The 19625-nt window shown below is 39.0% G+C and overlaps 2 protein-coding genes across 9 annotated transcripts in view; one reads left to right on the top strand and one right to left on the bottom strand.

Annotated features, from left to right (window-relative positions):
- ABCB11 (ATP binding cassette subfamily B member 11) overlaps positions 1 to 5259 on the top strand; it is a 49208-nt gene extending 43949 nt beyond the window's left edge. For all 7 annotated transcript variants that reach the window (XM_009555563.2, XM_054070469.1, XM_054070470.1 and 4 more), the window contains 4 exons: positions 810 to 1007; positions 1781 to 1987; positions 2818 to 2964; positions 3704 to 5259. In XM_009555563.2, coding sequence (XP_009553858.2) covers positions 810 to 1007; positions 1781 to 1987; positions 2818 to 2964; positions 3704 to 3904 — 753 coding nt within the window. In that variant the 3' untranslated portion in view covers positions 3905 to 5259. The remainder of the gene's footprint in view (positions 1 to 809; positions 1008 to 1780; positions 1988 to 2817; positions 2965 to 3703) is intronic.
- Positions 5260 to 5410: 151 nt separating this feature from the next.
- G6PC2 (glucose-6-phosphatase catalytic subunit 2) lies at positions 5411 to 19483 on the bottom strand. 2 transcript variants are annotated; one of them, XM_054070477.1, is made up of 6 exons: positions 19165 to 19483; positions 13655 to 13728; positions 13228 to 13337; positions 10007 to 10118; positions 9042 to 9157; positions 5411 to 8870 (listed from the first exon to the last, which is right to left on the bottom strand). In XM_054070477.1, the coding sequence occupies exons 2-6, from the start codon at positions 13702 to 13704 to the stop codon at positions 8359 to 8361; spliced, it is 900 nt and encodes a 299-aa protein (XP_053926452.1). In that variant the 5' UTR covers positions 13705 to 13728; positions 19165 to 19483; the 3' UTR covers positions 5411 to 8358. The 2 variants fall into 2 exon arrangements, with proteins under 2 accessions (XP_053926452.1, XP_009553856.2); XM_009555561.2 differs by lacking the exon at positions 19165 to 19483 and having other exon boundaries at positions 13655 to 14423.
- Positions 19484 to 19625: the final 142 nt, after the last annotated feature.

Here is a 19625-nt window from a genome sequence, read left to right as displayed (position 1 = left end):
TTGTCAGTGTAAAACTCCTGTAAATTGGAATGGGACCAATTTGGATGACTCAAGGAATAGCATGTTTTTTCTTTCTGCTCTACAGTTCTCACATTAACCTTATCATTGCTAGCTTATAATGCAGGCTTATTTCCATTCACATCAAAATGTTGGCAGTGTTCATGAGGAGGCAAATCATCTTTGAGTCAGACAAAATAAAAATGCTCAGTTTTTGGTGAATTGAAAAATTAGACCCAGAAAATTCAAGTAGTTTACTTTTCATTATTTTTTTTCAGAATCAAAGGAAAACTTGAAATAATTGTTATTAAAGAAATACCTTAAGTATTTTGCTTCACGCCATGAAAATGAAGCAGAATTCTGTGAATTTTTTTAAGAGTTCTGTGAAGATTGGTCTGAATTCATGTATTGCTTTAACATTGCAAAGTTCAATTGATTTCATTTTTTTATCAAATCCAGCTTTTTGCACAAATGTATTTGGACTATCACCAAATTTACACTTACACAGTATCTATATTAAAATAAAAAACTTACTCATTTGCAAGGGAATCCTATTTCCAATCGACACCTCTGGCCAGGGCAGTATGGGCAAGCAGAGCAATAGTGTTATGACTAACAGCTTCAACTCTAGGACAGCTACTCCAGTAATGGTTTTCATCCCACTTTCTGGGCTAATTTCACAAACACTAATGTCATATTTTTAATAAGAGATGTAAGAATGTAATCTGAGGAAGAGTTACTTTGTGCTTTAGAATTCAGTTTAGAGTTTGAGCTCAATGTAGTGTATTTCTCATTTTTTTTTTTTTCACCAGGATGATTTCAAGGGAAACATTGAATTTCTTAACTGTAAATTCACATATCCTTCTCGGCCTGATATTCAGGTCCTGAAAGGACTCTCTGTAGCTGTTAAGCCCGGACAGACTTTGGCATTTGTTGGAAGTAGTGGTTGTGGTAAGAGCACCAGTGTCCAGCTTCTGGAGCGTTTCTATGACCCCGAGAAAGGCAGTGTGGTAAGCAAAGGAAAGGTGGTTTGTGTGGGGCTATTTTCAGCAAGGACGTGTCCTACACGTGGCAGTGGTGGCACGTACATATGCAGCCTGGGGCTTCAGCTCCCTCTCAGAACAATGTGGGCTGTTCTGACAGTTGGTGAGTGTCATCTCAGATGTACTCAGGCAAGATAGGAACAGTTCAAGCCTCAGGTACCTTCATGCATTATGTAGGCCCTGAGCATTCCCCTTGGTAGCTCCTGTATGCAACACATAATGTGTGGTGTACATTGTGGGAACACAAACAAAAATCAAGCCCAAGTGGAGCAATGAAGAGCCTGGAACATCCCTAAATATATAGTTTCAACATGCAGCTTCTTTACAGTTTGAATTTAACTTCCAGTTATTAAATTACTGATAGCTTAAAAAAGCTTCTATAACTTTTCCTCATGTAAATACTTCCCCATCTAGTTTAAATCTCTTTGGAAAAAACAAGTGTGGTGATCACTGTGCCAGGAAGGCAACAAAGCATATGCCTAACTTTAAGCAATTAAAGAGTTCACTTGGACTTAAGATTAAGCAAATAGTCTAGGGTTTGGCTGGATCACAGACATAGCCAGAAAATACACATCATGCACAAAGGAGTCAAATATAAGCAGATTCTTAAATCACTTTAAATCAGTTGTGTTCGTATTTTAGCAATATGGCTAAATCATCTTGTTTTGCTATAAACTATTTGGGGTTTGCAGGCTGTTGTTTTGGAATGATTCTTCATATTTTCTCCTATTTCCTGGTAGTTAATAGATGGACACGACACCAAGAAAATTAATGTACAGTTTCTTAGATCAAAAATTGGAATAGTGTCCCAGGAACCTGTGCTATTTGACTGCAGCATTGCTGATAACATTAAATATGGCAGTGAAACCAAAGAGGCAACAATGGAAAAAGTCATAGAAGCGGCCCAGAAGGCCCAGCTCCATGATTTTGTCATGTCACTGCCTGAGGTAAGTACCTGCGAGGCCTTGGCTGTGGAACTACAGACAGGCTGCTCAGTGTTCATTGCAGTGGGAGTTGCTCCAATACCAGTATACCTTTTATTTACTCTTACAGCTATAACAGTAGGAGCAAAGAGGGTGTCATGGCTGTTTGTGATGTTCCTGAGAGCTTGGGCATGGGATGCTACTGGGTTTTTACAAAGTAGGCAAATATTTATAAAACTGAAACCAGCGGGTACAACTACAAACTAGGAGAAAAGGAGAGATTTTTCAAAGCCATGGACATGAACAGTCCAGCAGTCAAAGCATTACACTAAGTCAGGAAATATAGATCCTGCTCCCAGCTGTGGGAGAATTGCCTTGTGACTATGGCATGATTCTTAGACAAAAACACTTGAAGCTGGCTCCTTATCTGCACTTAAGTATTTAAATGCACTGAAACCATAGAAATATAAATCAGAAGAGCACAAAAAGTATGAATAAAATTTAGGCACCCAAACAAAACCTTTGTGCAGAGAGCCCTTAAATCACTTTAAACATCTTCTTGCAAATCTAGGATAGGGAGGAGATTGCTTTTAACTCAGACAAATCAGCCAAAATCTTGCTATCAAATTTTTCTTCCAGGCCCATCACCGTACTGCATGGGCCATGGGCACTGCAAAGCGTGGCTCAGAAATGTTGCCACAAACATAAATTCATACAGCATTTCTGCATTATCAGGTTTCTAATGAGGCAACAATGGTCAGCACTCTTGCTCTCTCTCCCTGCTTTTCCTTCAGACTGTGTACTGGTGTGTTTGCTTACACCTGAATAAAATCTTATTTTTGTATATTTTTCAGAAATATGAGACTAATGTAGGGGCTCAAGGATCCCAGCTGTCTCGTGGGCAAAAACAACGCATTGCTATAGCAAGGGCCATCATACGAGATCCTAAGATTTTATTACTGGATGAAGCGACATCTGCCTTAGACACAGAGAGTGAAAAGGTAAACGTGCAGTGATAAGCAATAAGGGAAAGTTAATACAATAGCTTACAATGTACAACACCATTTTCTGTTCTACAGAGGCATTCTGGTGTACTCCAGTACCTGACTGCAATGTTATTCCACATTTTTAATTTAGCACTTATACCTTTGACGATCTTTTGAAAGATCCAGAAAGCAGAGCTAAAAACCAGAAGGCAGTAACGGGGGCTCTCAGGACTGCCCAGGAGAGGCAGCAATTTTTCAGCAATGTACATACTGATTCCCTGGATTTCTAAGCATTCAGTGGGAATCTTTCCTACATATAGCTTCTGCTTCTTTTAAAATTCAACCAAACAAAAAAGTTTTCAAGCATATGAATTATGGTCCTGCATAGCAAATAAAACCAGCAGTGAGAAGCCTAAGAACCTGCGCAGTAATTTATATACCTTGGATGAGAGAAATGGTGGAAATTTAAAACCATATCCACACAGAGCTGACGTTCAGCGTATCAGCTGAATAAAGATCTTCCTCAGTTTCTACTGCCGTCTATGTTTACCTGTCCCTTCTTTGTACTGCTCATAAACTAAGTTCACGATCCAGGTAACCACATGAGTAACATAACCTTTGACTTAGCCTCACAGTCACTTTTACAATTGTTGCACACTGTGGTTAATTAATCTGAAGCAATCAGATTTCTCCATCTCTGAGTCGCAGTTTGGTTTACATATTTTCAATCTGATACTTTGTCTGTTGCCTTTAGACTGTGCAGGCAGCACTGGATAAGGCCAGAGAAGGGCGTACTTGCATCGTCATTGCTCACCGCTTGTCCACGATCCAGAATGCTGACATCATCGCTGTAATGTCACAAGGAGTCATCATTGAAAGGGGTACTCACGATGAACTGATGGCCATGGAAGGAGCTTATTATAAGCTTGTAACCACTGGAGCCCCAATTAGCTGAATTAGAATCACAGAATAGTTTAGGCTGGAAAAGACCTTTAAGACCATCGAGTCCAACCCGTAACCTAACACTGCCAAATCCACCACTAAACCATGTCACTAAGTGCCACATCTACACCTCCAGGGATGGTGACTCCGCTACCTCCCTGGGCAGTCTGTTCCAGTGCTTGACAACCCTGTTGTGAGCTAATAGTTCCTAATATACAATCAAAACCTCTGTTGGTGTAGCTTGAGGCCATTTCCTCTTGTCCTGTCACTTGTTACTTGCAAGAATAGAGCAACACCGACCTCACCTGACTACAACCTCCTTCCAGGCAGTTGTGGAGACCAAGAAGGTCCTCTCAGCCTTCTTTTCTCCAGACTAAACAGCCCCAGTTCCTCCCCACCCTAGTCAAAGCTGTGAAATAGATTTTGAATAAGAATAAATGTTTTAGTTACATCAATGTAAAATCCTACAGTTAATCATCACAGTTATTTAAATTACTTCTGTTGAGATGGTGATGGATAATATGTTTCCTTCTTTTTCAGAAGGCAAGACAATGAGTATTACAGAAATGATTATATATTCAGTACAGGTGGGGGAGAAAGCGCCATAATTAGCTCTTTGTATTAAGCAGAGTTGATAAATACAGTAACAATTAATTCAGAAATAACAAAGGTCAGGAAGATTTTCTTCTTGCAGAAGCCCATATCTGTAACATGAATGTTATTGTCTGCAGGACAACAGAACTCTTCCCTTTAGTCACTGCTTCTCAGAGACAAAGCATATAGAAATCTGTCTAAATTACAGTTTCAGAATTTAAATCCTGATCTCAAGTAATAGAGTATTAACTGGAAAAGTCATTCTTCATGTCCAAAAATCTGCAGCTGGGGGTGGGATTCACTCACTTTATAACAAACTACACCACAATGGAGTTTCTTATAAAACTATGCAAACAGTACAAACTGCTGGAACTTGAATAGGGCTGTAAGGGTGCAAGTTTTATTAGGATACATCCCTTCATTCCAGGCAGCAAAAACCCAATTTCATCTTTTATACAACCCCACGAATAGAATTTCAACAGACTCTACCGTAATCAGGTAGCTGACACTGAAACATCAGTTTCCCAAGGAACTCCATATTTTAATCCCTAACTAAAAATGAAAAAAGAAGCTACATTATTTGCATTCTCTTTTAAGCGTTTCAGCCTTTTTATGTTATAGAACAATAACTAGTATGGATGGCTCAGGACTGAAACTATTGACAGAGTAACTGTCAATAACCTATTTACATACCGTATATGATATTTAATTTATACTAGTATTTAAGGCCATGGAAAAATAATGTCTCTTTATTAAAAACTACAATTAACAATATGTACTTGTTCCATAATTCTTTTGCCCAAAGGACACCACTTTTATGGCCCAAATTATACCAAGAAATTTTATATTTTACTGGCTCTTGTGCTTTAGCACTTCATCTCTTACCCTTCAGACAAATGCCTGAGTATCCTGCAGCTGAGAACAAGTATTTCTACATATTTAGATCATGTCTGTAATAAGGGTCAGCCATGCAGGACAGAGCTGTTGAGAAGGCAAACACAACTACAGTAACTTCTGCCTGCGAAGAACCCTGCCATCTCCTCGCAGGATCACAGGAACCTGGGCCCAGCTGGGAGGTGCTACTACTGCTTTTCATAGTCTTGTTTTTAGGCAGCTAGTAAATATTGTGAGCTGTGTATTGGGAAGTATGCCTGTATAACAAAGGCACTCACCGTGTACACAAACAGTTATGCTGGTCTTACGTGTTCTTGGGTGCCATCTCCTGCATTGTTATATGTGGGTGCTATTGACAACCAGTTAATTACAAGGCCGTTCAGTACCTGTGCAAAGGTATTACGATGCAAGTGGAGCCGCACAGTGTGTCTGGGCATTAGCAAGCAGCCTTGATGTACTACTTGCTGCTCAGTGCAGGGCTGGACTGGCCCTTCCTCTGCAGGTGCCCTGTGAGTAAGATCTCCTAGTCCTGGAGCTTGGTGACAAGATGCCTGAGCAGACCCCAAGGCATTGGCTTATGTCTTTCAGAGCCAACCCCAAGTTATTAGTCTTGACAGAAGTAGCTGACAATGTTGATTGGTGTGTCCTGCCATATGTTTCTCCGTGTGGTCCATGGCAGCTGCGTTAACCACTCTACCAACCACCCTATGCCACTGGATAAATATAACTATGATACTGTTTTGGGATCACACCTGAATAACTGCGGCCAAATCTTTCCATCAGGAAAGGCACAGCAGGGAATGGAGAGGACAAAAAAGAAAAGCTGCACGTTAGCAAGAGTGAGTGTTGTGAAGTGACTGTAACGCCAACTTGTAAGCTACTTTGAATGAGGAGGGAAGGATGCTTTCACTTCATGTAACTCCTGGCTAGTGAGAATCTTTCTGCAGACAGGGAAAAGGACTTTTGGAATTGCATTATCCAATTTGGGCATCTCTAAGTCCAGAATAAAAGACTAACTTTCACCTGGGATTGCATCAGTGGGAGCAAGGGGATCAGTCAAGCACTTTTCATTCTCCTTGTTACATAGGAAAAGATTAATGCAAATGGGGACTTTGTGGCCCAGAGCAGGTTGTGTAGTTTATCCCATCATCATGAAGGTATAATATGCTCTGTGTCTGTTTCCACATGTTAATGATATAAACAGCTGCAAAGGCCTGATAAGTTACAGTTTAAATGTTTAACAAATTGATAACTCTTGGTTAAGGTTCCACACCACCTTATCTAACGATGGCTTGATGTGTGATTTTCAAGTTCAATAAAGTTCATTTATAAGTTCATTAATGCCTGACTAAGGGACATCTGGGCCTATTTCACTGTATCAACTGAATGGCTGGCTCCCGATTTACAATTTTAAATCTATCACAATATTAATTTTGCTTAAGGAGCCACAACTATGGAAAAGAGTAGTTTCAGACCATCTGCTGCAGGGAAAAAAGGTTCAGAGACTCACTAAAGAAGATACCAGGAATTGCATAAAGCAGAATACTCCTCAGACCGTTATAACAAGATGATTAATTTTCTTAGGTCAAAATAATCTTAGTAGGCTCTTAAGTAAGGATGCCTGCTTCAGATTTGCTTCTGTAATTTGTATCACGTTCATTCCCACAGGCGACCTCCAACTACGCATCTCATTTTCCCCATTAAATAAGATTATTTTCCATTTCAATTACCCCACAACTAATTGGAAGTCTAGAAGCAACACCATGTTTACATCTTATGAGCCTTATTGGTATCAGACCACACCTACACAACCCTCATTACCCATATTATAGCCTTACACTGCTTGTGTACTAAGTATTATGAGATGGTATCAGCAAAATATGATTGTGCATAGCAACGGAATCTGGAACAGTATGTGCAAAATAATGAACAATAAGGAGAAGTATCTGCCCTTGCCTATTTAAAGCAACCATTTTATATAGCAAACATGTATCTAACAGATTAGTTACTTGTGTGCTTAGGTAATCGAAGCTGACAACACAAACTTGTAATGACTTAGTCTGCAATCACATTTTAATGATTTACACAACTACTAATAATGATTCAGGCTTGTGACTCTTGACCTGAGAGAATTAGAGTAATTTACCTTTGTAATACAGGAGCACGAACAGTCTTGAGGTGATAGGCTGAGATAATTTCATTATTCACAAATTTCTTCATTTGTTACTCTGTGTAGATGAATGGAACCCAAAGATTTCTTACACCATATTTATGCATTTTTAATATCAAAAGTGTAATCTGTATCAGTCATAATTTATGTGACCATTTTCAAAAGGTAAATATGACAAAACTGACACAGTAAAGCAAAATTATACTCCACGGAGTCTAATTGAAATAAACTTCTTTATTTCTCATCTGGCTTAATCGGAAACTGGTTTGCTCAGGAAGATCAGTAAGTTAAATCTAAAGCCTTGTTTATAACTATGCTGGCCTTTTTCCCAGTGCCTGTGTACAGCTGTACAGTTGTAGGTGGTGTGATACTGTCACACCATCATCTTGCAGTCTAACACACAATGTCTACATATAAAAAAATTAAATATTGAGTATCACTATGTACAACTGAGGCTTGAAGCACCATCTAGCTGGAGATGGACAGGACTAAAAGACCACCAAATAGCTAAGTAAAATTAGTTGATTATACTTCAAAACTTTGTTATGACCCAGAGCATTGGGCCATTTCTAACCATATTGCAGTGTGGTTGCAATATTTCTAGGAATAAATTCAGCAATTAATGTTTCTGAGCTGCCAAAGTAATTCTTGAAAGTACTGACTTTAGATGTACTGGTTACTTACCAGGAGCACATTAAAGATGCAGTGGCATCCTGCTTGGTTAAAATGAGTTAGCAAACCTGTCTTTGCAGAGGGTTCTTGAACCATTCACATCCATCCCCACATTGCTAACCATTTAGAAACTTTATCTAATTAAGTTTCTTTTCAGTTGTCCTCATTAACGAGTGGACACAGTACGGAACCAAGGCAACTACAGTCAAAGGCATAGCTGCACTCTTACAAAAAGAGAGAATGTAGAACAAATACTCAGTATGAGTAGGTATCTTAACGAAATTATACAGCTGCAGTGTAGCTAAAGAAGCAGCTATACACAATATGCGGAAACTTATCTTACAGCTGTTTTTACCTTTGCAGCTGGTGATGAACATTTCAGAATTAATTCCGAGACCTAAGCCAAAGAGTGCACCTAAATTCCTCACCAGTCCAGCAAAAGGAGTTGTGTCAATGTTTATCCAGTCTGGGTTTGCACACCACTTCTTGGCCTTTGGAACAGACCATAGCAAATCAATATCAACTATCTTGAGGACTAGGTAAAAGCCAAGGGCAAAGATGAAAAGAAACAAGTTTGTTTTGATGTACATTCTCAAGCTTGCTGTCTGAATAGCAGGGGTATGCTCAAATGCTTCTGCCACGAGGATGCCTGCGGATCAGAAACTCAGTGTTACGAGGAAGAGCACACATGTACTTTGAAGAACCACTTTTTACAGGGCAGGGGGGAGGGGGAGGAGAAAGGGAAAGGGAAAGGGAAAGGGAAAGGGAAAGGGAAAGGGAAAGGGAAAGAGGAAAGGGGAAAGGGAAATAGCAGCATTACCAGCAAATACTCCAAGAATAACTTGATGAGGGAAATGTGTTGCTATGAATACTCTTGAGATGCACACACTGATTTGGATAATCCAAAAAATACTCCAGAGGAATGACCATGTCAGCCTAAGAGGGAAAAGGAAGATGTTTAAAAATTGAGACAAGATATTTTACCTAGTAATCTATATCAGGCTCCTTTGTGTCAGGCTCATATTTTTACCAAGCAGAGGTTTACAAGTAGAGAAGTACAGAATCAGACAATTAAAAACTGAAAGTCAGTACTAAAACATGAGGAAGGATGGTTGCTTTTGCAGCCACATCTAGGGCTGCAGGGAGCAGACTCCAGTAGTTTCAGACCCAAGACATCAACATGGTTTTAGTGATGAAAGTCATCTATAGCAACTTAAATTAGTGCTACTACCTTGAACATATTTCTCACCATGGCATCATACTTCAAGGCAAAAATTCAATTATTTGGTGAAAAAACCCATGTAGTATGAGAACAACCTTGTCAGGCTTAGAAAGAACTTCTATCAAAGCAGGTATGAGACTTCTCACAGAGCTGAGTAACATGTTACACCAGACTTCGCCAACATCATGCTTTAAAACAGAGTGAGGCTTACCATAAAAGCAGTAAAAGTATGTACTAACCAAAAGATCCAATGCATAAAAAGACAATTAATAGAATTCAAAATTTTCAACACTAGAGATGTGACACAACCTTTAATAGGCACTGATTCAGAGATTATATGAAATGACCATAAGTTAACAAATACCAACCCACACAAATTAATAAATCCTCTTAATATTTTCTTTTCTTCAGCTGATGTAGATCATAATAAAAGTGGTGTTTGTTTGCTTTTTACAAACTGGGCAAAACAGACTATGAATATTGGTTTAAATTAAGACCATTAAAAATATAGCATATATATAAAGAAATAGTGGTACAAGTTAGAATAATGGGAAGACACTGACCTGTGAAGAGTAGCTGCTGATCTATCTTTCCATCTAACTGTGTAGCTAAGTGCTGCTGTAACCATTACATACCAGACACAGGAAGACCCCATAGCATGTCCAGATGGGCTTCCTAGTAAAAACAGTACAGAAATAATTAAGTTTAAACATTATGACCATAACATTTGTCATAGAGAAAATGTGGCAGTTACTCAGATACCTAATCACTTAGAAAGAAAATGGTTAGCAAAGGCTGAACGAAGGTCAACTGCTTCTCAAAAGTTAATTTTCTCAATATGAATTTTTCAGAAGATTCACCTATAAGAAATCCAAAATATTTTTCTGATATCAAGTAGGTAACAACTTACCCGTCTTATAACGGTATGAGTTGGCATCTTCTTTGGAAAGCGCAGTATTTTTCCATTACTTAAGATTTGGATTGTGATTTAAAAAACAGGCTCTCATAGGGTGGTAGTGTACTATGTAGAAGTTCTAGATGAAGATCAGATGAGATGGGCTACTTCATAATTAAGGGGAGCAACAGAGATTTAGTTCTTTGTACCATTCTAAATTAAAGTACCAGTATACGTTTAGGTAGCCCTTCAAAATTGCCTTTTATCTGCTTCTCTAATTACCATGGCATTAGCAACTCTGGTTGTGATCTATGTCTCATTAGTAATACTACAGGCCAGGTAATGCACGTTTTAGGTAGTTTCGTAATAAATTTAGTAATTTACCTGAAGTGTGACAGAAGAACTGTCTCTTTATGCTTCACTTTGATTTATTTTATAAACCGTAAGGTTTTGTCCAATGTCAACTAGCATGGAAACAGATTATCAGTGGAACGGGCACAAGAAATGATGCTGTAACATTGGACTAATTGTTGCACCCACAGTAGTCTATAACAAGGGATCACTAGCACTGATTTCTTTTTAGCCCAGGCATAACAGTATATGTGTAATTTGTTTCAATTTAACAAATCAAATTTTAATTTTACTGCAAACAATTTAAAGCCACGGAGAGGTTCCTACAACTGTGAAAATCACCAAAACCCAGAGCATGCTGGTATAATGCAAGGAAAATGACCCTAAAATTACTCTGTCACTTCTTTTACCATTTACCAGATTTACATTGAACAAATTGAAATACTGAAGGGCAGAAAATTAGCTCACTGGAATCTGCCTATATCCTATGTTTACAGCTGGACTTTCTACAGAGATAAAAGAGAAGAAAAAGGAACACTGTTATTTTACTGGCAGAAGAAATCATTTTGATTGAAGCATGTGTTATACTCCAGCACTATATAGTAGTTTGCAAAGCAAAAGAATATTTCAGTGAAGTAGCAAAGCAGGAATGTCTATGGAGGACAAGCACAATCATTTCTACCTCCCTGTGCTCATTTTCAGTATTATTCTTAGCAATATCTTCAGTAGTCACTCTACCAATTCTTTGGTTAATTTGTAACAGATGTACACTTCTAAATCTCTCAACAGAACAAATGTCACTGATAAGGAAACCTTCTCTTTGTTGTCATCTTGGAAAATGTCATCTAGGAAAAAAGGTTTCATAGTTCATCTGCAAATTACCTACTAGAAACAGCACAAATTTCACTGTAAAGTTTATGTTCTTAAGACTTACAAACACCAGAGAAAAGATGGCTGCAGGGTTTTAGTTCAGTTAATTCCAGAAATACAAGCTAAATTCAGGTCTTAGATTGTTTGCCATGCCGTCAAATAAACGGTGCCTCCAGCTTTCCCTTTAGTTAAGCCGCAGAGTCTAGGGCTCAGGCTATCCTAGCAATACTTGGATATGCCCTTCTCATGCCAGTGGCTGCTTCTCTAATCTCTTGATAGAAACTGCATATTTAAAAAAATGTGTAAAGTACCATGTAAACCCCCACAAGACAGAATGTACCTAACAGCTGCACTGACAGCACCCCCTTCTGTTACTATTGACAGATATTGTCAATAGTCAAGGGCAAACCTGGAGGTGGGAGAAAATGTGGTCATTATAAGTGCAAATAAGGAATCAATAAGACAGCAGTACCCACTGGTCACAAATAGGAATGCCTTGTTACTTTAGGAAGTACATAAAAGTAAGAAAGGCCTTTTGGTTCAATAAATCAAAATGAAACCCTCTGGTTCTTTATACCAAAGCTTGGAATTACATAGTGCTGGATGGGCTCAGTTCTGAAGACTTTCAAAAAGAAAGAACTTTAATACTTTGGGTTAGGTCCCAAAAATAATCACTTGAAACAGACAGCAGATAACATATATACCCAGCATTATTAAACCCTGCGCCATACAAGGGGTTAAGCCTCTTGTTCAAAACTACAGTGGGATATAGTGCATGATATTGTTAACAAAACAGTCCTGCAAAGCACTTAAAAGCTTGCAATGGCATTAATGAGGCACAAAGTACATGATTTCTACTGTTAATATTTTTGTGTACAATGAATTAAACTAAATTTGGTCAGTTAGCTCCAAGCAAGTTTACCTTATTTTACATACTAGGGTGGCATAAACTCATTTAACTTCAACAGTACAGCATTTCAGTTCCACAGAGAAGACAATGAGATATAGAAAAGTGAAAATACATTAGAAAAGTATATTTTCTTAAATAATTTTTTTCCTATATACTTGTACACATACCCCTCCCCCTTCTCCCCTCCATGTTCAGAGCCAGTGTCTGGTTCTGGGAAGAGGGGTTCTGTTTTCCACTTCTGATACATTACATGATCAAGTCTTCATCCTATTGTTATTTACCCTGAATCACCTACTATTTATTGTGGTTTGAATATTTCTTTCAGTAGTGCACCTCCTCTCAAACTCAACAGTCCCTTACTCTGTTCTGGAACAGAAACAACAGGGAAGTTCTCTCCCCAAGATGCAACTGCTCCTAAAAGTGGCCTCACAAAGCAGGTGAATCACTCTTTTTGAGCCTGTCACACAAGTTTTGTGAAAATTCCCCACCAATACACTGGTTCATTAGAGTAGGAGTTATTTTTAAAGCAAATGTCCCTCCATCATACTGTTTAAAGGCAATGAATTAAACATTCCTGTCCTACATCACTCAAATACCTGTCTCATTTTATTTCTTCATTTTTCTCTTCCTGTGTTTTGACTATTTTAAACATGAGCTCTGAGATTTTTATGTTGTGTAAGATCTTTTTAAGTCATGTCCCCTGCCCACAAAAAGCTGCTATCTCTATTAAATGTACGAGCATTATCAACGTTTCTTACCTGGTCCAGTTTCACATGTTATGGGAAACTGTTCAAGGCATGGGCTTGACTTATTGGGATAAATCATTGTTTCTTGCACCCACCAGTATGGGCGATGGCCAAATAAAATCCTGACAAAAAAAATAAAATAAAATAAAATGAAGAACAAACACAATAAAAAGATTTCTATGTCAGAAGGCCTCAGCAAAGTATGATAAATAATCTCACAAGCAATAGGAAGAGCTATACTGCCAAAAACATAGGTTCTTCCTGTCTTACCAAAATGTCATTTCAAACACGTCTTAAATATCTTCATTGTGAATTCCTGTTCTACAATTACAGGGGGAAATCTACTAGTACATTAGTCACAGAAAGTTTTTTACACTTGAGGCACATATAATAACCATCATTAAAAATACCAAATTTTAAAATAAATCCAACTTCTTACCATTTAAATATGAGGTTGAACCAATCACCAATGACTGCCACCCATATCATTTTAGTACCAACCACTTGGTTGAGCTGAAACCAAAGCGGAAAATAAATTGAGAATATATTCCGGGGATCTCCAACATGTGACATAAAATTAAGGAAATCCTGGTAAGCCCTGTAGTCCCTCTGCAAATGCTGAATGATAAGTATGCCATTGCTATGAAGGAGATCCATCTCAGTGGATGAAACTCTACTTGAAATATAGTAAAGTTCCTTTAATCTTAAGTTTCTAGTAATGGAGAATGAGAATCATAGAAGGGAGCTATTAAAAAGTGAGAGAAGGTGATTGACGTTGCCTTTATATTGTATCGCCGTGGTGTACCCAGACATTCCTGGAACACGTGGCTCCAAATCTCCAGGAAAGCACATGGGTCTCTTAGCGCTGGAAAGCTTTTCTGTTTGCAAATTTTAATTAGAGGAGACTAAGTGAAGTACATGCTGAGCAGCAGCAAATTGTGGGGAAAGTTTCATGGAAACACAGTGCGTGAATTATGAAATCCTTTGTATGAACAGTTGGAACATGTTTGCTTGATTTTTTTCACAGTTCATTTCTTGGCAGGATGGACATTAGTAATGTGTGTACTTCATTAAGGTTGCCTGTATAGGAGATACAAAGAATGCACAAATAATTGGTCTTTGCAGAACTGTCATTAAAGCTGTATATTTCACTTTGAAATAGAATTTGGCTACCATGCTGCATTTGATACTTTGCACAACATATTTTCAGTCACAGAAAATACAACCAGCATCCCTACATCAACAAGGCTGTTCAGCGCTAGGTTCATTTTTAAAGGAGCAATATTCTCAAAGCACTGAAAAACAATTGTTTCCTTCATAAAAGAGGCCATGTTAATTCAGGGCGCAATGCAGATGACGCTTAGTCTCTGACTCATCTCATTCAGTACCACCATTCTCACACACTGTTTATGTGATGCAAGTCCTACACGTCTCTGCCAGAAGAAGCTGAAGCCCGACCTGACGCAGCCCCACTTCTTGCCACACAGTCAAGCAGAAACAAAACCTGCTTCGCAAACCAGAGCAAGGCTGGGAACAGATGATTATTAATATTTCCCTGAAGTACTCCCAGGTGAAGCACTCAGGTTCTCCAGGGTGAACAGCCAAGAGGAAACTGAGATTCTGCCAGACAGAAGAATTTTAAGAGTATACAGCAAATAATGTATTAGCACATCAGTTTTATCATTGTTAGTACTGGTAACCGTAGCGCGGAAAAAGATTATGTTCATTTGTGAGGTGGCTAAAAGGGAAACTTTTCTCCACGAGAGATTAAATGTATACCAAAAGTCTGATGATTCCACCATCTGCTATTATCAGAGTAGCAAGAAGAAAACTTCAGTCCTTTATTAGGCTTTACTAGTCAGATAAATCTTCTATTAAAGATCATCTGTGTATCTAAAACAATTAAAATCAGAAAACAAAAGCAGCTGTATAGAAACACTGTGCACTTCCCTACTGCTTTCTCCATGGCGCTTAAAGCTAAGCTACACAAGCTGTGGAGACAAAGAGATGAACCACTTAGCTGTTTCTGCTGAAGAGAGACTTATGGGCTTAACAGGCCTTTATGATGTGTGGTCAGAGAAGTCACACGGAAACATTGAGTAGATTCAACAAACAAGGCATGACAATTAAATGGACTTAGAAGACATCTCTTTCTGACACAATCTCACATTTACTTTAGCTATTAAGAGTCTGGTTTTAGAAACTTTTTAGCGGATTTAAATCCCATATGCTTATTGCCTCCAGTTGCATTGAACCATGTAGAAAGTCTTAAAGTTAAAAAGACATTTAAAATTCAATGCACTGTTTCTGAATAATGACTACAATACTTTTCAGTATATTGACTGAACTATTCACTTCAGTTCGTATCACCACATTTCACAGAAAACCCTTCCAAAACCAAAATTTCAGGATATCATCAACGATAAATATTTCCTAGCTTTTTAGCTGCAAATTTTGGAGGAGGTGCGTTTCTTGCTAGGCCACGTAGCTTATAGCTTTTCCGGGTGACCAGCAAGGGAACTGTCATGTAAGTGATCTGATTGAATTAATTTTCCTCTTCCCTCTTTCACAAGAATGAACTTGTTTAGAAACTCCTCTCTCAAATAGCATTTTACACCTTACTATTAGAGACAACGTCCTTTCGATACTTTTTTCTTTCTTTCTTGTTTTTTTTCCCTGCAAAGGTATCGCTCCTTTAAAGGTAAGTAGGACTTAAAACAGTAAAAACTACTCTTTTACAGATGTCTGGGTTTAGTATGCAAAAATGTGTGGAATCTGAGGTTTTCTTCTGTTTTTTAGTCTAATTTATAAAGAATTAAAAAAAATGAGTGGAAACGTCAAGATGGTGGCAGCCATCTTAGTTAATACAGCAACTGTAATGAGGTCAAGTCTAAAAATCTATTGTTCTATTACAAAAAATACTTTGCAGTACGTAAGTTTCCATCAAGATACAATGCAATGTCCTCAGGAGGATCTATCAAGCAATAATAGAGATCACTTTCCAGGCTCTCCTCAATGCCACCATTGTTGCCTAATAATATCTGAACCACTGCCTCTCTGATGCGGGGTGTGCAGGACCACTGCAACAACTTTTTACACGTTTGCTTTATTCATAAATATAAAAGCACCAACACGTTATCCACTGGGATATTGTTGCATCTGCTCAGGCTGCACTTTTCTACAGACAGAACCAGTCAGGCACACTTTGGTTTCCCCGAAACTTCAATATGTTTGAAGGTGCATCTTGGCAACGTGTCAGTAAAGTAACCTCTTTTAGTATAAATGCTAAAGGCCTCCCGATAGTAATGTTAATTTTAAAGATTTTGCTGCTGATTCATATGCTGCCAACTATCTTTCTGGTCAAAGATAGGAAGATAAGCACCTTAGACTTGATGAAGAGTTAACTGTTAACGGCAAACATATGTAAGCTTTCATTTTCTCCTACATCCTTTCTGACTGTTTCAGAAGCTCCCACATCCACATCTTAGACATAGCATGTTTATAAAAGACGTTTACAACAAACAAGCCCCAACAAATACACTATCAACAAAACAGAAAGCATTAAGTTTTTGGAACAGGTAAGCAGGTTTCTGTGAGACAGGCATTTCAGGTGATGTTCCCGTGCCTGGAAGCAGGCATGATCCTCCTTCACCCAAGAGGCAATCAACAGCTCACATGTGAGTCATCTGATGACGTGCTTGTGATATTTGGCAACCTATATAAGACTGAGACACTTAAGACTTCCCTAGCTTTAGTAACCAGTGGGGAAAAGATGGCAAAATGTGTCTTAAAAAAACTGTATTTAATAACTCATTTAAACTAATAAAGGAGAAAATTCAATAGGCTTCCCCCCCCCCCTTCTCTATGCAAAGCACAGAAAAATGTTTCTATAATGCACTTAGTATTTCAAAGTCACTTGAAATTATATATGAAACTATTTGCTGTATTTTAGTACATGGAATTGTGAGGAACACTAGTGAGCTGTATAAAAAGGTCAGAAAGTGTACGCAATTAAGCATTTAAGTCAAAGCTTTGTCTTGTTTTGATATTATATAACCAAGGTTTGGCCTTCACAAGATCAGAAGAGTTCTTAGTGCAAAGCAAAAACCTTTAAAATGCCATCTGTTCATATAATGAATTATTAATTTATTGATATTTCCTTGATTTAATTTATTTTCCAAGACATGCACACCCACAGACTATCCAAAACTTCATATATTCTTGGTAATAATGTAGAAACAAGAATCATGTTGATGATCACTGAAGGGAGGCTAAATTGTTTGCAGCTGCTTTACACATACATATTAGAGCAAATATTGCGTAACAGATATCAGGTGTTGTTAAGCAAATGTTTGCAAGGGAAGGAAAAGCCATCAAAGCAAACATTTTCCAAAACACTGTTAATGGAGGCCTATGTGCAGTCCCTAACTTTCTGGTACATTATGCTTAGTTAATTGAACAATAACATTAATTTCCACATCAGTGTTTTCATTGGCACTGGACCAGCTACATAGATTAACTAGCAATTTAGTAAATTCACACGTAGACACGTGTATGACAACCGACAGCTATTTTCTAAGGTATGAATATTTTCCAAATGGAACACTGAAAAGATACTTAATTTTGGATTTAGGAAAGGAATCTTTCAGGGAGCCTTTTCTTCCTTTCTTCCTCCCTTCCTTCCTGCCTGCCTTTCCTGCCATCTCATCTTTCTTACTTAATACGCTGTCACTATTCCTTGCTATAAAGTAAACGACACAAATACAGGAAACTATCAAACCTGGTGTTTGCAACAGAGCAGTAACTGCCAGACTTGTTTCTATTTGTGTGTGCTTCTATGTGAACCAGTGTAAATTATACAAACGATGCATGGAATACAGTTCTGGTGTGTTCATGAAAAAGTCCCATCTAAGGCATTCTAGTTACTATTATTTTGAGTATGAAGATCTACTTTTTAGGAATCACAAGCAACCTAGAATAAAAATCCTTTGAGTTCCATAAACTGCAAGCAGAAATGGAGTCTGGATCCAGAAGGGCAGCAATCTCCACTGTATCTCTTTTGTTCCCTTTCCAACCAAATCACTGCCCTATTTGTTGCCATTCTCTAATCTCTGAAACAAGCCCCATGCCAACCACTGCCTGGTGAGATCAGAATCCTGCCAAGAGAAGTACCCGAGTCTGTTTATTAGCACCAGTTCTTCAGTTTTGTGTCCCCTTAGAAACTTCCACCTAAGCTGCAGTAGCTCTCCAAGCCTGAACTATGGCTCTCAACTATCCCTTAACCCAACACTGGAATAGCCCAGTATGGGCTCGGAGCTAGCAATAAAATAAAGCAATAGATCTGTGCCGGCAATAGCCAGCCCTTCAGTTTGATTTCAGGTTAACCGTCGCCCTGCTGCTGTCAGCATATAACTCAGAACCTTCCGTTTAACCAAGCACCCTAGGGTTATAAAGGCACCCATGAAGACCTGCCTCATTCAAAAAAGGGCTGTGTGGTGCAATTACATTATCTCCAGAAAAGCTCATACTGCTAGAAACAGGGTAAACTGCTGTTGAAATATTCTTGCATCCATGATTACCCTGTGGCTTGATAGAAAAGGCATTTAGAAGAAAACATTTCAGAACAAGGGCCAGCATTACAATAAGTTCAGGTACCAGTGTTTCTGACTACGGTGCCTCTTGAATCAGAGCTAACAGAGGATTTAAAAAGCATATGACCTGCACTAGTGTGGGTCATGAGGTCACGTTTCTGTTTGTGGTTGGCAAGATCTGCCAGTTTTCACAGAAAAGTAGGACCTGGTAAAGCCACTGTACTTCATGTTTCAACCCTATTTGTTAAAATGTTACTTTTTTGGTTTATACTCGTACTAGAATCCCTCGGCTATTGTTATATTAATCTTGACCCTTGGATAACCACACATGCCATCCTGGTCGTCTCTTACTCCCTACCTTTCTTCCTCTATCCGGTATATCCCGAACTCCTCATGTCTTTCAATTGTACAAGTCTAAGGAAGCCTGGGCGCGCATCGGCAGCTCCTGGATCTGGGAAACACTCCCTGACTGGATCCGGGACGCGATACCGCTGCCTTCTCTCTTCCCCAGCCTTATTCTCCTCATCCAGCGATAACCCACAGCTTCAGGATAAACCTTCGGGGCGGATTTTCTCCCCTCAGTTTGCTGTTAAACCCTCTTCCCCACGGTTTTCGGCGTTCCTACACCGAGCTCCGCCGGCGGAGCGGCGTTTCTATCGCGGTCCCGCCACGGCCGAGCCCCGCGCCCTCCCCGCTACCAGAGCCGCCCGCTGCCCTCGCCGTGTTTCGAACCGCGGCGCGTCCCGCCCCCCGCACCGCCCAATGGCCCGGACGCGGCCCGACCCCTCCCCATCCGCCCCGCCCACCACATCGGCCCCA

The sequence above is a fragment of the Cuculus canorus genome, chromosome 6 (assembly GCF_017976375.1).
Source record: "Cuculus canorus isolate bCucCan1 chromosome 6, bCucCan1.pri, whole genome shotgun sequence".
Taxonomy (NCBI): Eukaryota; Metazoa; Chordata; class Aves; order Cuculiformes; family Cuculidae; genus Cuculus; species Cuculus canorus.
The sequence above is the reverse complement of the archived record's forward strand: the minus strand, read 5'-3'. Positions and strand labels throughout refer to the sequence as shown.